This window comes from Heptranchias perlo, chromosome 31 (genome assembly GCF_035084215.1).
Source record: "Heptranchias perlo isolate sHepPer1 chromosome 31, sHepPer1.hap1, whole genome shotgun sequence".
NCBI classification, from domain to species: domain Eukaryota; kingdom Metazoa; phylum Chordata; class Chondrichthyes; order Hexanchiformes; family Hexanchidae; genus Heptranchias; species Heptranchias perlo.
The window spans coordinates 30,685,440-30,699,233 of record NC_090355.1 but is presented as its reverse complement, the minus strand read 5'-3'; the positions used below and the strand labels follow the sequence as shown (position 1 = coordinate 30,699,233).

Below are 13,794 nucleotides of genomic sequence, written 5' to 3'. Positions count from 1 at the left end.
CCCTCTGCCTCTCTCTCCTTAAGTAGTTCCTTAAAATCTACCTCTTTGACCAAGCTTTGGTCACCTGTTCTAACAGCTCCCTCTCTGGCTCGATGTCAATTTTTGTTTGATAACACTCCTGTGAAGCACCTTGGGGCATTTTTACTACGTTAAAGGCGATATACAAATGCAAGATGTTGTTAATGTCAAACGCTCGTTGTGCTTTTAACAAAGTGAAGATTCAGAACATGCTGTGGATCCCGGCTGAGGCTCCACTGCCAAAAAAAAAGTGAATTACCCAAATTTGTAATTATTCTTGTCACAATTCTACAATTCAAAGCTGAAAACATGTTAAAACTGATTTTTTAAATACAAACTTGCTTGAACTGCCAATTTGGTTTTCGGACCAAAGGTTGGTCTTGCTTTGGTCTGAAAACCTTTATTAAGTTTCTGCTGGTAGCACTCTCAAGTCTGAGTTAGAAGTTTGTGGATTGAAGCCCTACTCCAGGACTTGAGCACATAGAAATCATGGACTTTCACAGCACATAGAGGCCATTTGGCCCATCATGACTGTGTCAGCTCTCAAAGGTCTATCCACTTAGCCATATTCTCTTACCCATCAGTACTTTTCTTTTTCAAATATATCCACTTCCCTTTCGCCGTACTGAGGGAGTGTTACATTGTCAGAGGTGTTGTTTCTCGGATGAGAACCGTCTGCCTGCTCAGGCTGGAGAGTCTAGAACTAGGGGGCACAGTCGCAGGATAAGGGGTCGGCCATTTAAGACTGAGATGAGGAGGAATTTCTTCACTCAGACAGTTGTGACTCTTTGGAATTCTCTGCCCCAGAGGGCTGTGGCTGCTAAGTAGTTGGATATATTCAAGGCTGAGATAAATAGATTTTTGGACTCTAGGGGAATCAAGGGAAATGGGGATCGGGCAGGAAAGTGGAGTTGATCAGCTATGATCTGATTGAATGGTACAGCAGGCTCGAGGGGCCGTGTGGCCTACTCCTGCTCCTATTTCTTATGTTCTTTATGTATACGTGAAGGACTCCATGGCAAATTCAAAGAAGAGCGTGGAGTTTGTCCTGACCACTGTTCCTCAACCAATACCATCAAGACCAGATCAACTGATCATTCATTTGTGGGACCTTGCTGTGCGCAATAGGCTTTTTGGTTTTGCCTCCGTGACAATATGACTGCAGTTTAAAAGTAATCCATTAGTTCTAAAACACTTTTGGATGTCCTGAATAAAGGGTACGGTGTTATAAAATACAAGTTCTTTCTATTAAAGCTTCCACTGAAAACTTAAGGTTTGTAATAATATCACATTGTAATATTCCTTTTGAGGACTACAGTTCCAATTTTGATAAATAATTAAAAAAATCTTTCAGCTACTTAAGAGTTTAGAAAACAAACATATGGGGCTCGAATTTAGCAGGCCTGCGGGTTCCCAGCGGGTGGTCCTCCGGGAGCGTGGAAAACGCGGACGGCTAATCGTGTGCGTCCCCCACGCGATCGCGGGATAATTGGACCCATTAAGCCCTGCTTCCGGGTTCTCCGCTCCCCAGCTGCGTGCCGGCCGGCTGCGCATGCGCAGTACCGTCGACGCGATGTAGGAGCTCCAGTTAAAGGGGCAGTCTCCCAAAGCCCCTCCTGCTACAAGCAAGCGGTTTGAGACGATGGCTCAGCAAAGGGGAAAGGCTACGCCCCGTTTTTCAGACCTGGCACTGCAGCTGATGCTGGAGGGCGTGAGGAGGAGGAGGGAAACACTCTTCCCAGAAGATGGACGCAAGTTCCCTGCCGCCGCAACCAGGAAGGCATGGGCAGAGGTGGCGGCGGAGGTGAGCAGCAGGGGCAACACCCCAAGGACTTGGGAGCAGTGCCGCAAGCGCTTCAATGACCTGACTAGGTCTGGCAAGGTGAGTACACCAACGCACCCTCCCACATCCCGTCCCCACCATCACGCCAAGCAGATCACAACCCCCTCCTGCACAGCCACCACTGCGCTCCATCAGCAATCCTCACAGCCACTCATTCACCATCCTCGCCATGCACGCAAGTACCCACCGTCCCTGACCCCACCCGAACACTACCACACACCCCAATCCCCATGCAATGGGATGGGCACGTGGCCCACGCTTCCTCCCATCCGTTCCGCGCCACGCTCAACCCAACCACACCGATGCTCGATGCGTCTCACGATGCAAGACGCACCCACTCACACATCTGTGTTTTGCCTTCACAGGAGAAGAGAAGCAAGAACAATAGGGAAAGGGCACGCACCGGAGGTGGGCCGCCGCAAGTGGTGGAGCTCACCGACGCAGAGGTGGAGGCGCTCGACCTCGCCCGCACGCGACATTGCCTGTCGGTGGCCGATGGCGAGTGTGTCGCTGCCGAAACGGCCGGTAAGGGAAAGCTGACACTCAACACCCATGATCGCGAGTTACCGTCTCATCACCTGCCATCAGGCGCACTGTCAAGTTGGTCCACATGCCTCAAAGTGCCTTCTGTTCTCTTGCAGGTCCGTCTTTGGGTGAAGCAATCGTGGAGGGCGATTCCTCAGAGGACATGGCGGTCTCTGAGGGTGCATCGTCACATCAGAGCCAACCATCCACCAGCGCAGAGACACGCACCTCGGTGGGTCCCCCTCGCCAACTAGTTGGGGTAGCACTTGGTGAGTCACCGCGCACGAGTGAGCATGAGCAGACCCTGGTGGCAGGGGCAGCCGCGGAGGGTCCGCGACGGAGGGAGCACTCATCTCCAGGCTCTGCTCAGCCGGACCCAGATGCTGAACCCAGGGGGCCACCAGTGAAAAGGAGAGTCGTCGAGGGCCACCAGCTAATTGCTGAGGTACTGGCAGAGGTGCTGCGCGCATTGTCCACAATAGCGCAGGCGATGGAGGAGTCCACCTCCTGCATGTGGGCATTGGTGGCGCAGGCACAGGAGGGTACCGGCGACACAGTGTCGCAGGTAGGTGCGGGACTGTCTGCGGTGGAGGACAGGCTGGCCTCCCTCGAGCGTCACGCACAGCTCCAGATCGAGTCCATGCAGGCCCTGACAACGTCTGTACGGATTCAGGGTGAGCAACATTCCGCCGCCATCAACAGGCTGACGGATACACTAGGGGTGGCCTTGCAAGGCCTCACACATGCCATCCAAACTGCCGTCCAGCAGGGTGGAAGGGGTGATGTGGGCCGAGGCCAAGAGAGGGATGATGGTGACCGGGGACATGGAAGCGGGGACGCCTCTCAAGGCGCCCCCACGTCCCACCCGTCGCCCACCTCTCTACCAGTACCCGCAATGGTGCCTCCTCTCCAGGTGGCCGAGTCTGCCCCTGCCCCGGTGCAGGAGGAGCAGTCTGTGGAGGTGCCCTCACGGGCACCGAAACCCAGGGGCCGTCCGCCAAAAGCATCTACCCGGTCAAGGCAAGAAGACGAGCAACCTGCCACTACCTCTGCTGGAGCCACAGGGGTAGCACCACGTAGGGGTTCCCGGAAAAGAATTGCAAAGGCCTTATAATCACAAAGGGAATACACCAGGGTGTTTATTATTTCGTACTTTTTTTCTAATATAATGTCACATTCGAGATATTAAATAGTCTATTCTCACCACTCCTGCCACCTCTCGTCCATTCTTCCACGGCTTGTGCAATAGGTGTGTTCCGTGGAGGCCATCATGACGGCGAACACCTGCTGCCACCCATTGGGCACACTGCTGTGGGTGCAGGATTACTGGCAGCACTCTTCAGTGGAGGGGGCTGGTATGGCCCCTCGCATGTGCAGGTGAGGAGATGCGAGCGCCTCGCACTGTCTGACTCTAGGAGAACCGTTGACGTATGAGTGCCTCCCTGGCCCGGCGACCATCCCGGTGAGTCGCGGCTCGGCGCATGGGTCGTCCAACATCCTCAGGCGCGTCCTCCTCCTCCGCCTCCTCCTCCTCCTCCTCCTCCTCGCCCTCGCCTTCCTCAATGTGGGTGGCGGGTGTGGATGGGGCCTCCTCCAGCGGCACCCCTCTCTGTTGGGCCATGTTGTGCAGGGCACAGCAGACAACTATGATTCGTCCCACTCTGAATGGTGTGTATTGCAGCGCTCCCCCAGAACGATCAAGGCACCTGAAGCGCATCTTGAGAAGCCCTATGGTCTGCTCAATTGTAGACCTGGTAGCAGTGTGGCTGTCATTGTACCGACGCTCCGGCTCGGTGATGGGGTTCCTCAGAGGTGTCATGAGCCACGTGTGGAGGGGATACCCCTTGTCGCCGAGGAGCCAGCCGTTGCCGGCGTTGGGTGCCTGCAGGATGGGCGGGACGGCGGACTCCCTGAGGACGAAGGCATCGTGGCAGCTGCCGGGGTATCTGGCGCACACGTGTAGGAATCTCTGGCGGTGGTCACAGATGAGCTGGGCGTTCATGGAGTGATACCCCTTCCTGTTGATGAACAGCCCTGGCTCATGCGGAGGTGCCCGTATTGCGATGTGGGTGCAGTCGATTACACCCTGCACCCGTGGGAAGCCGGCCATGGCATGGAATCCAACCGCCCTCTCCATCTGGCTGCGCTCGTCCATGGCGAAGTTGATGTAGTGGGAGGCCCTGCGGAACAACCCATCGGTGACCTGCCTTATGCACTTGTGTGCAGAGGACTGACAGACCCCGGTGATGTCCCCGGTGGCACCCTGGAAGGAACCGGATGCGAAGAAGTTGAGGGCAGTGGTGACTTTGACGGCGACAGGTAAGAAGATGCTGCTTGGTCCATCAGGGAGCAGCTCGTCGTTAAGGAGGCTGCAGATGTCGGCGACTACCTGGCGATTGACTCTGAGCCTCCGTATGCACTGCTCCTCGGAGAGGTCCATGAAGCTGAGCCTCGCTCTGTACACCCTGTGCGGAGGGTAGTGCCTCCTGCGACGCATCTCTCTCTGCGGTTGCCCTCCCTCCTGCTGTGCAGGTGGGTGTGCCGCAGCACCGTGTTGGGGGGCCCCACCTCTCCGAGGCGGACGGCGTGGACTGCGAGGCTGCTGGGGCTGGTCATCCTGTTCGTCCTCCGACGATGTCAACGCACCACCCATCTGGCAGGTGTTGGTCTGAGGGGTTGTGCAGGGTAGGTGGGTGGGTCCTCGGACTGCGGCTGCGGTTTCGTGTCGGTCTGTCCTCTGGCTTGGCGGGGGGTGGTGGAGGGCAGGGGTTGCCCTATGTGACGCGGTGGCCTCCTGCGTGGGTGAGGGCGCTCCCCCGTGGAGCGCACCTTGGCACCTGCCACAGGCTGCTGGCTGCAACACGCCTGGTTTGAAAGGTACTGTTTCCCCCAGTGTGGGAAACTGACTGCGTTTAACCTAAAATCCCACACTTCCTCTTTTGACAGCTGCTTCAGCTCATTAACTGACCACAACGAGCAAGTTAAGTACTCTCAAGTGGAACCCCGCTGGCTTTAATTGCCTGCGGGATTCCCACCAGCGGGGCTTGCGCGCGCAGCCCCGCACGTCAGCGCGGTACCCGGAAGTGGCCGGGATTTCGTCGCGATCCGGTCACGTGACCGGATATCGGGATTTTCGGGGCCAACCCGCTGGAAACCCGCCGGAAACGCGATCGCAAAATCGAGCCCATAATCTCTTTTCCATTTTTACTTAGTTTTCTTTAGAAAATTAAAATCCAATTTTGTAGATGTGAGATGTTATGAAATATAATAGTTCATTTTCAAAATCAATGTTTAGTATTTAAAGAGATTTTTTCCCCTCTGTTACAGTGACGCTGCAGCACTGTGAGGTAGAACAAATAGTCCAAAGCAGGAATGATTTGACAAATTTATATATGTCACAGCACCATTTGTACTGTCAGGAGGAAGGTCAGTATCTCGGCAATAACATTAACTTTCCTGAGAGGCTGCTGACAAATACCAATAATACGTCAGGAAACTCTCTTAATGTTTCAACCAACACCCACCAGTCTCTGAGAAATGCCTCTGGTCGAGCTCACGGCACTCAAACTGAAGACAGAGACTCATCAAATAGGAATGACCTCTCCATTCTCTGCAGTGAAGCTATAAAATCCCAGTGGGAATTCAAAACTGACAACTTGGAGAGAATCAAGGCTATGGGATCACAAGACCTTGAGTCTGAAAACTTGGAGAGCAGTGAAGCCAAAGCATTCAACAAAGAGCTGAATGAGATGGGCGAGGAAGATGAGCATCATTTACCACGTAATCCTGTAAAAGTGACTGGATTGAATGAAAGCTCATTAGCTGTGGGAAACTGTACTGGTGAAGCAGACAAAAGAGCACTGTGGGATCCAATTAGTTCCGTTGGGCCCAAACTGGAAATTCACGGTACTGCAGTCGACAGATACGCAAATGTAGCTGCAATTTCTATGGGAGAGGAACTGCAAAGTTCAATTTTATTCAATGGAGATGGAGATGCCCAACTACCAGAAGTAGAAGGTACTGATGAACCAGTATCACAAGTGGCAAACTGTTCATATACATTAGGGAAAGGAGGCTCAAACACAATGATCAAAATGTAAATGCACTTGACAGAAGTGAAATAAATCCAATGCAGGGCAATAGATTTGGTCAGAGCAAATGTAGGCATCGAGCAAAAGAATTTAGTCAAGAAAACATCTTGGGTCCAGGTTTGGTAGGTGAAGGAGAAATTAGGGAAAGAACATCAAAGTACCATTCCCGCCGCTGTGATAAATACAGGCCTTGCAGAAACAGTAGACTTGTACCGCATAGAAAGAGAATAGGAAATGTTATCATAAACACTGCAGAGCCAACTAACACCTATAATCCTAGACCTGCACCTGATGAGCAGCTCCTTATAGACCATGATGGGCTGAGTGGGAACCTGCTGGAGATGCTGTCACAGAGACAAAAAAGGGGGGGGGGCAGGGGAAAGATTGGCAGTAGGGTATGTTGACTTGTGTATAAATACTAGAACCCGTGAGTTCAATAAACTGTAATTGGGGAGTGTTATGCACTGACAGTTTCTGGAAGCAAACTGATAGAAACTCAACATAGGTTATTCCATTGAACACAAGGTTATATGTTTTAACAAGTACAATTACGTAGGCTGCATTTCATTGAACCTCCAGTGAAATTGAATGGGCTTACACCAGGTTAGTGGAACTACACAACTGGATTGAGGTACCAACTTTAATAATTTAGACCCAAGGATAAAAACAGTCTTAACTTAATGCATTAATTTTGTGTTTCACTCTGACTTAGCCTTGGATAAAGTTCAGGGAACCACCTCTGCACTCCAGAACTTGGCTCAAGTAGTCATTTTTCACATGACCCTGGATAGTTCAATCCTCACTAGATACAGGGGAGGTACCGGAGGACTGGAAGACGGCAAATGTAGTACCATTGTTTAAAAAGGGTATGAGGGAAAGGCTGAACAATTATAAGCCGGTCGGTCTTACCTCGGTGTTGGGAAAAATTTAGAATCAATACTGAGCAATAGGATAAACTGTCACTTGGGAAGGCATGGTTTAATCAGGGATAGTCAACATGGATTTGTTCAGGGAAGGTCATGCCTTACAAATCTGATTAAATTCTTTGAGGAAGTGACAAGGAGGATTGATGAGGGTAGTGCGGTGGATGTTGTCTACATGGATTTTAGTGAGGCATTTGACAAAGTCCCACATGGCAGACTGGTCAGAAAGGTAAAAGCCCATGGGATACAGGGAAATGTGGCGAAATGGATCCAAATTTGGCTCAGTAACAGGAAACAAAGGGTAAAAGTCGATGGATGTCTTTGCGAATGGAAATCCGTTTCCAGTGGTGTGCCACAGGGCTCAGTGTTGGGTCCCTTGCTGTTTGTGGTATATATTAATGATTTGGACTTGAATGTAGGGGGCATGATTGGCAAATTTGCAGACGACACAAAAATTGGCCGTGTAGTTGATAGTGAAGAGGATAGCTGTAGACTCCAAGAAGATATCAATGGGTTGGTGGAGTGGGCGGAAAAGTGACAAATGGAGTTCAACCCGGAGAAGTGTGAGGTAATGCACTTAGGGAGGGCAAACAATAAAAGGAAATAAGCAGTAAATGGGAATATATTGAGAGGGGTAGAGGAAGTGAGACACCTTGGAGTGCATGTGCACAGGTCCCTGAAGGCAGCAGTACAGGTAGATAAGGTTGTGAACAAGGCTTACGGAATACTTTCTGTTATTAGCCGAGGTATAGAATACAAAAGCAGGGATGTAATGATGGAACTGTATAAAACACTGTTAAGGCCACAGCTGGAGTATTGTGTGCAGTTCTGGTCACCACATTACAGGAAGGACATAATTGCTCTGGAGAGAGAGTGCAGAGAGGATTTACAAGAATGTTGCCAGGGCTTGAAAATTGCAGCTACGAGGAGAGATTGGATAGGCTGGGGTTGTTTTCCTTGGAGCAGAGGAGGCTGAGGGGTGACTTGATTGAGGTGTACAAAATTAAGGGGCCCAGATAGAGTAGACAGGAAGTACCTGTTTCCCCTAGCGGAGAGTTCAAGAACTAGAGGACATAGATTTAAGCTGATTGGCGGAAGGATTAGAGGGGACATGAGGAAAAACTTTTTTACCCAGAGGGTGGTGGGTGTATGGAATTCGCTGCCCGAATTGGTGGTAGAGGCAGGGACCCTCAACTCTTTTTTTAAAAAGTACATGGACCTGCACCTGAAGTGCTGTAAGCTGCAGGGCTACGGACCGGGTGCTGGAAGGTGGGATTAGAATGGGCACCTGGTTGTTCTTAGAGCCAGCGCGGACACGGTGGGCCGAATGGCCCCCTTCTGTGCTGTATCTTTACTACGGTTCTATAGTGAGTGCTGGCAGGCAATTTGATGTAGGAAGCACCACAGTTGAGCCCAATGAATCATTATATCCAGGTAACACTCTTTCTAGCGGAGAGCTTTGGAACTCTGATTCATTTCCTCCCCCTTCCATATGTGAGATTAACTAACACTATACGGATTAGGGATCAAATCTGGGACCTTCCTGGCTAATATAGCTCATCCCCACCCCCTTTTTACAGATGTCCAGGATTGCCTGGGACATCCTAATTTGACTTGTCCTGCCTCTACAGACTACCTGGTAATTTTTGGCTCGGCATTCTAATGCCTTGATTCATTTTCTCCAGTGTTATGGATGTGGGACTATCTTAGGTCAAACTGACCTTGAATAGATTTTTTTTTGATAAGCAACAAGAAGACATAAAGCAAAAGGATTTGCTGCGGCTGATCTGAGTGTTTTCTTCATGAACAGAATGTTATCGATCGAATGCTATGATATTGTCTTCAAGGTGTCTTATTAACGCAGTGGGAAATGTACTTACGATGAGTTCAATAACCAATAATCATGAATTCTTTGCTGATTTTTTGTGATGAAACAGAGCAACAACTTGCTCTGCTATGGGCACAGATGTTTGTTTTTTCTCTCCTTTGGATGTGAGCAATGCCTGCAAAGATTCAGTTATTGCCCAAAACATTTTGTAGGGCTTTGTTTACAAATCTGAATGGCTCACTAGGCCACTTCAGAGGGTATTAAGAATTAACTATGAAGTGTGGGACTACAGTCACATGTAGGCCAGACTTGGTAGGGGTGGCAGGTTCCTTTCTCTGAAAGAAATCAGTTTTTGTGACAGCTTCCATCATCATTCTCACATAGTTACAGCTTCAAATTACTAGATTTATTAAATTTCATAACTGGGCTATCAGCCGGAGCAAATCCTTTTGCTTTAAGCCTGTTGCCTAAAGAAATGATTAACTTACGTACTCAAACTTTGCATCAATAAAATATTAAACCACTTGTTATAAAAACATTATTTGTACTAAAATTTTCACACAGATCGAACTTGTAGCTCGCTGATATGTTCACCAAACAGCAATTCATTTGGAAAACGGAAGCTTAAGCTAATAAACAAGAGTGTCAGCCTACCAAATATGAAGACGTTAATCTCGGGGGTTAGACACCGTACAAAGAAAAGAAACCAACTCAAACTGCTCTGCTCAAGGACCCCAGAATTGGTCAATGTTAAACCAGCACCCAGTGCCCTCTTAGCATCCATGGAAGAATGGTCCAACATGAATGAGGAAATGGTTAGTGTGACATTTGGACAACTCACACCTGGTGATATTCAAACTCATGAGGAATTAGAATATTCTTCAGAAAGAAAACCTAGATGTAACTCTCAAAAAACAATACAGGCTGGCATTCCAAGCAAAGCCAACCTGCTGAAGGAAGAGGAAACAACTTTTCAACCTCTCAAGTCTCAAAATGAACACGAGGAAAATAATATGTTACAATTATTGGAGTTAAACGAAGACTTGGATGATAAATACTCTGAGTATCAGCAAACATCACCCAGAAACGCTCGCCTCAGTTCAAGTGCTGGTCTACAGACTTCCAACTGTCGACGTGTTAGTCGTGTTGCATTTTCTGAAACTTCACATCAACAGGCCAGTCGCTTCACTCTCTCCGGTCATCACTGTGAGCAACCGAGGTTCGACGTGTCTCAAAAGAGCACTTTGCAACAAGACGATAAGCATCATGGTGAAAGTGGTCAATTCACGAGTAGACACAAATTAGTAGCTGACACAGAATTCAATGTCTTTGACGCAACTGAAGGAGAAGAGACTACTTTATCCACTATGACAAGAACAAACACCAGTCTACCGGACATTTTGGTATTTGCTCCAGATGAACGCAAGAAGCCAAGACATATTCCTGCTGATACACACACATCTGCAACAGATATTTCAGAACATGTGTTCAGTGACATGGAGACAACTGTCAACAAAGATTGTGTTTTTATGGATGAAATCCATCAGTCTAATGGAAGTAGATTTGAGTTAAGTAATTCTCTCAATAAACAAACTCTATCGTTTGTAGGGAGTTCTACAGTATCTGTTAATGGCAGAATCGCAGCAGACAGAGCGACTACTGAAGATGAAATGAGCCAAGCTGAAACAGCCAGTACCTCCTTTAGCTGGCCATGTGCTTGGAGTATGCAAAGTGAAGAGAATTTGACCCAACTCGAGCCTGCTCCAGTATCGCAACACAGTGAGACGAACCTCTCGCAAAAGGTCACTTCAACGAATGATACATCGGTACAGAGAGAGCATAAACTGGGTGTGGAAGAATGTGCCAATAGATCTGAGACAACATCCTTCCAAAATGTCTCTTACAGGAATGATGCATCAATAAACAGGGAATCTAATTTGGAACTGGAGGGACACGTTCAAAGTCCAATTGCGGCACAGGCGGGAAAGTTCTCTTACCAGTTTGGTGCAGAGATCAGCAGATACTCCAACCTGCATATCGATCATTGTGGTCATCTACCAAACTATTCCAAAAAAATCTACAAATCAGTTTTTAAAATAATTGATGAAATGCAGCGTCCAGTTTCATTAGAGAAAGTCCAGAATAAAGTACTGCAAAACAGTGGAGCTCTTAATGTTGAGGCAAGCAAGGCCGGACTTAAAACAGAAAAGGTTTTGATCCCACTGTCAGCAGATAAAGGGCTGCAGGAAATTGAATGCTCAGGCTCTGCCCTTGAAATGACTGGCTTAAGTTCGTTGTACAGTCGGTGGTTTTACAAGAGTGAGTTTGGTAACAGGTTTGCAGAGCGGATCCCACTCGAAGGAGATGATCTAAACACATTGCTAAATGTTCAGTGTGAAAAGGTCAGCGGGAGGACAGCCCACAAGCAGACTGGGAATGAGGCGGAGGGACCTGCGGATGGAGGAGCCCGAAAGGATGGCCACCTACCTGGACACACTGACTTTGTGCAGCGCAACCCACCGACCAGAGAAGAGCTTCAAACAGATGATGAATTAACGGTTATTAACGTGCTTTACAATCTGAAGAAAAGATTGGATTTTGAATAAAAGTCACATCACCTGGCAGTTGGGTTTACGAACAATTAGTGTGATGATGTCAAATATTCACACTTTGCAAATGTTGACTTTTTTGATTACAAACTAGATGGATAGGAAAGCTAAATACAGGCTGCCCCGTGATCTGACATCCTATTTGCTCGGCAGAATTTGCATCAGTACAAAAGCATTATTGAATAAGCAACCTGAACGCTGCTGCATTTCACATTGCAGTACCAGAGCAGTATATATAGTATTACAGTTGCTTGGAAATGATTAAAAGAGCTGTTAATTTATCCTTTGGGCCGAGATAATAGCATGAACAATAAGGCCAAATCTCTGGTGTTTATGTACATAATCTGTATCCTCAAGACTTTAAACAATTGCCTCATTACCTATTTCTTAAGTATCAACTTAGCTCAGTTGGTAGCTCTCATGCCTTAGTCAGAAGGTTCCAGGTTCAACCATCTTCAGCCAGAAGTGTCTAGTGGATGATCCATCCCCCACCATCACAGAAGCCAGTCTTCAGCCAATTTGGTTCACTCCACGTGATGTCAAGAGACGGCTGAGTGCGCTGGATATAGCAAAGGCTATGGGCCCCGACAACTTCCTGGCTGTACTGCTGAAGTCTTGTGCTCCAGAACTAGCTGCGCCTCTAGCCAAGCTGTTCCAGTAGAGCTACAACACTGGCATCTACCCGACAATGTGGAAAATTGCCCAGGTATGTCCTGTCCACAAAAAGCAGGACAAATCCCATCCACCCAATTACCACCCCATCAGTCTACTCTCAATCAACAACAAAGTGATGGAAGGTGTTGTCGACAGTGCTATCAAGTGGCATTTACTCACCAATAACCTGCTCACCGATGCTCAGTTTGGGTTCTGCCAGGACCACTTGGCTCCAGACCTCATTACAGCCTTGGTCCAAACATGGACAAACGAGCTGAATTCCAGAGGTGAGGTGAGAGTGACTGCCCTTGACATCGAGGCAGCATTTGACCGAGTGTGGCACGAAGGAGCCCTAGTAAAATTGAAGTCAATGGGAATCAGGGGGAAAACTCTCCAGTGGTTGGAGTCATACCTAGCACAAAGGAAGATGGTAGTGGTTGTTGGATGGGATGCCAATCAAGTGGGCTGCTTTGTCCTGGATGCTGTCGAGCGTCTTGTGTGTTGTTGGAGCTGCACTCATCCAAGCAAGTGGAGAGTATTCCATCACGCTCCTGACTTGTGCCTTGTCGATGGTGGAAAGGCTTAGGGGATCAGGAGGCGAGTCACTCGCCGCAGAATACCCAGCCTCTGACCTGCTCTTGTAGCCACAGTCTTTGTGTCGCTGATCCAGTTAAGTTTCTGGTCAATAGCGACCCCCAGAATGTTGATGGTGGGAGATTCGGCGATGGTAATGCCGTTGAATGTCGAAGGGAGGCGGTTCGACTCTCTCTTGTTGGAGATGGTCATTGCCTGGTACTTGTCTGGCGCAAATGTTACATGCCACTTATCAGCCCAAGCCTGGATGTTTTCCAGTTCTTGTTGCATGCGGGCACGGACTGCTTCGTTATGTGAGGGGTTGCAAATGGAACTGAACACCGTGCAATCATCAGCGAACATCCCCATTTCTGACCTTATGATGGAGGGAAGGTCATTGATGAAGCAGCTGAAGTTTAGGGCGCTTGCCAAAAGGTGCAGTCTTTGGAATCCCAAGATCTACCACCTAAAAGGACAAGGGCAGCAGCCCCATGGGAACAACACCACTTGTATGTTCCCCTCCTGGTCGCATACCAGCCTGACTTGGCAATTTATTGCTGTTCCTTCATAGCAAGGGGGTTTCCTTGGCCAACATTCCTCCTTTAATCACCACCACCGTCCTGAGGATATGATAAGCACTATTTGAATGCACATTCTTCTCTTTACAATACATGCTGTATAAAATGAATACAGTGCTAATAAAAGTAGAACTGAATTGACACTGTGTGAA

General features: G+C 48.6%; 1 protein-coding gene across 1 annotated transcript in view; it reads left to right on the top strand.

Annotated features, from left to right (window-relative positions):
- The window catches only part of LOC137300350 (uncharacterized), a 35,857-nt gene extending 22,063 nt beyond the window's left edge, over positions 1 to 13,794 (top strand). Inside the window, exons 9-10 of the mRNA XM_067969434.1 lie at positions 5,714 to 6,403; positions 9,793 to 13,794. Coding sequence (XP_067825535.1) covers positions 5,714 to 6,403; positions 9,793 to 11,834 — 2,732 coding nt within the window. The 3' untranslated portion in view covers positions 11,835 to 13,794. The remainder of the gene's footprint in view (positions 1 to 5,713; positions 6,404 to 9,792) is intronic.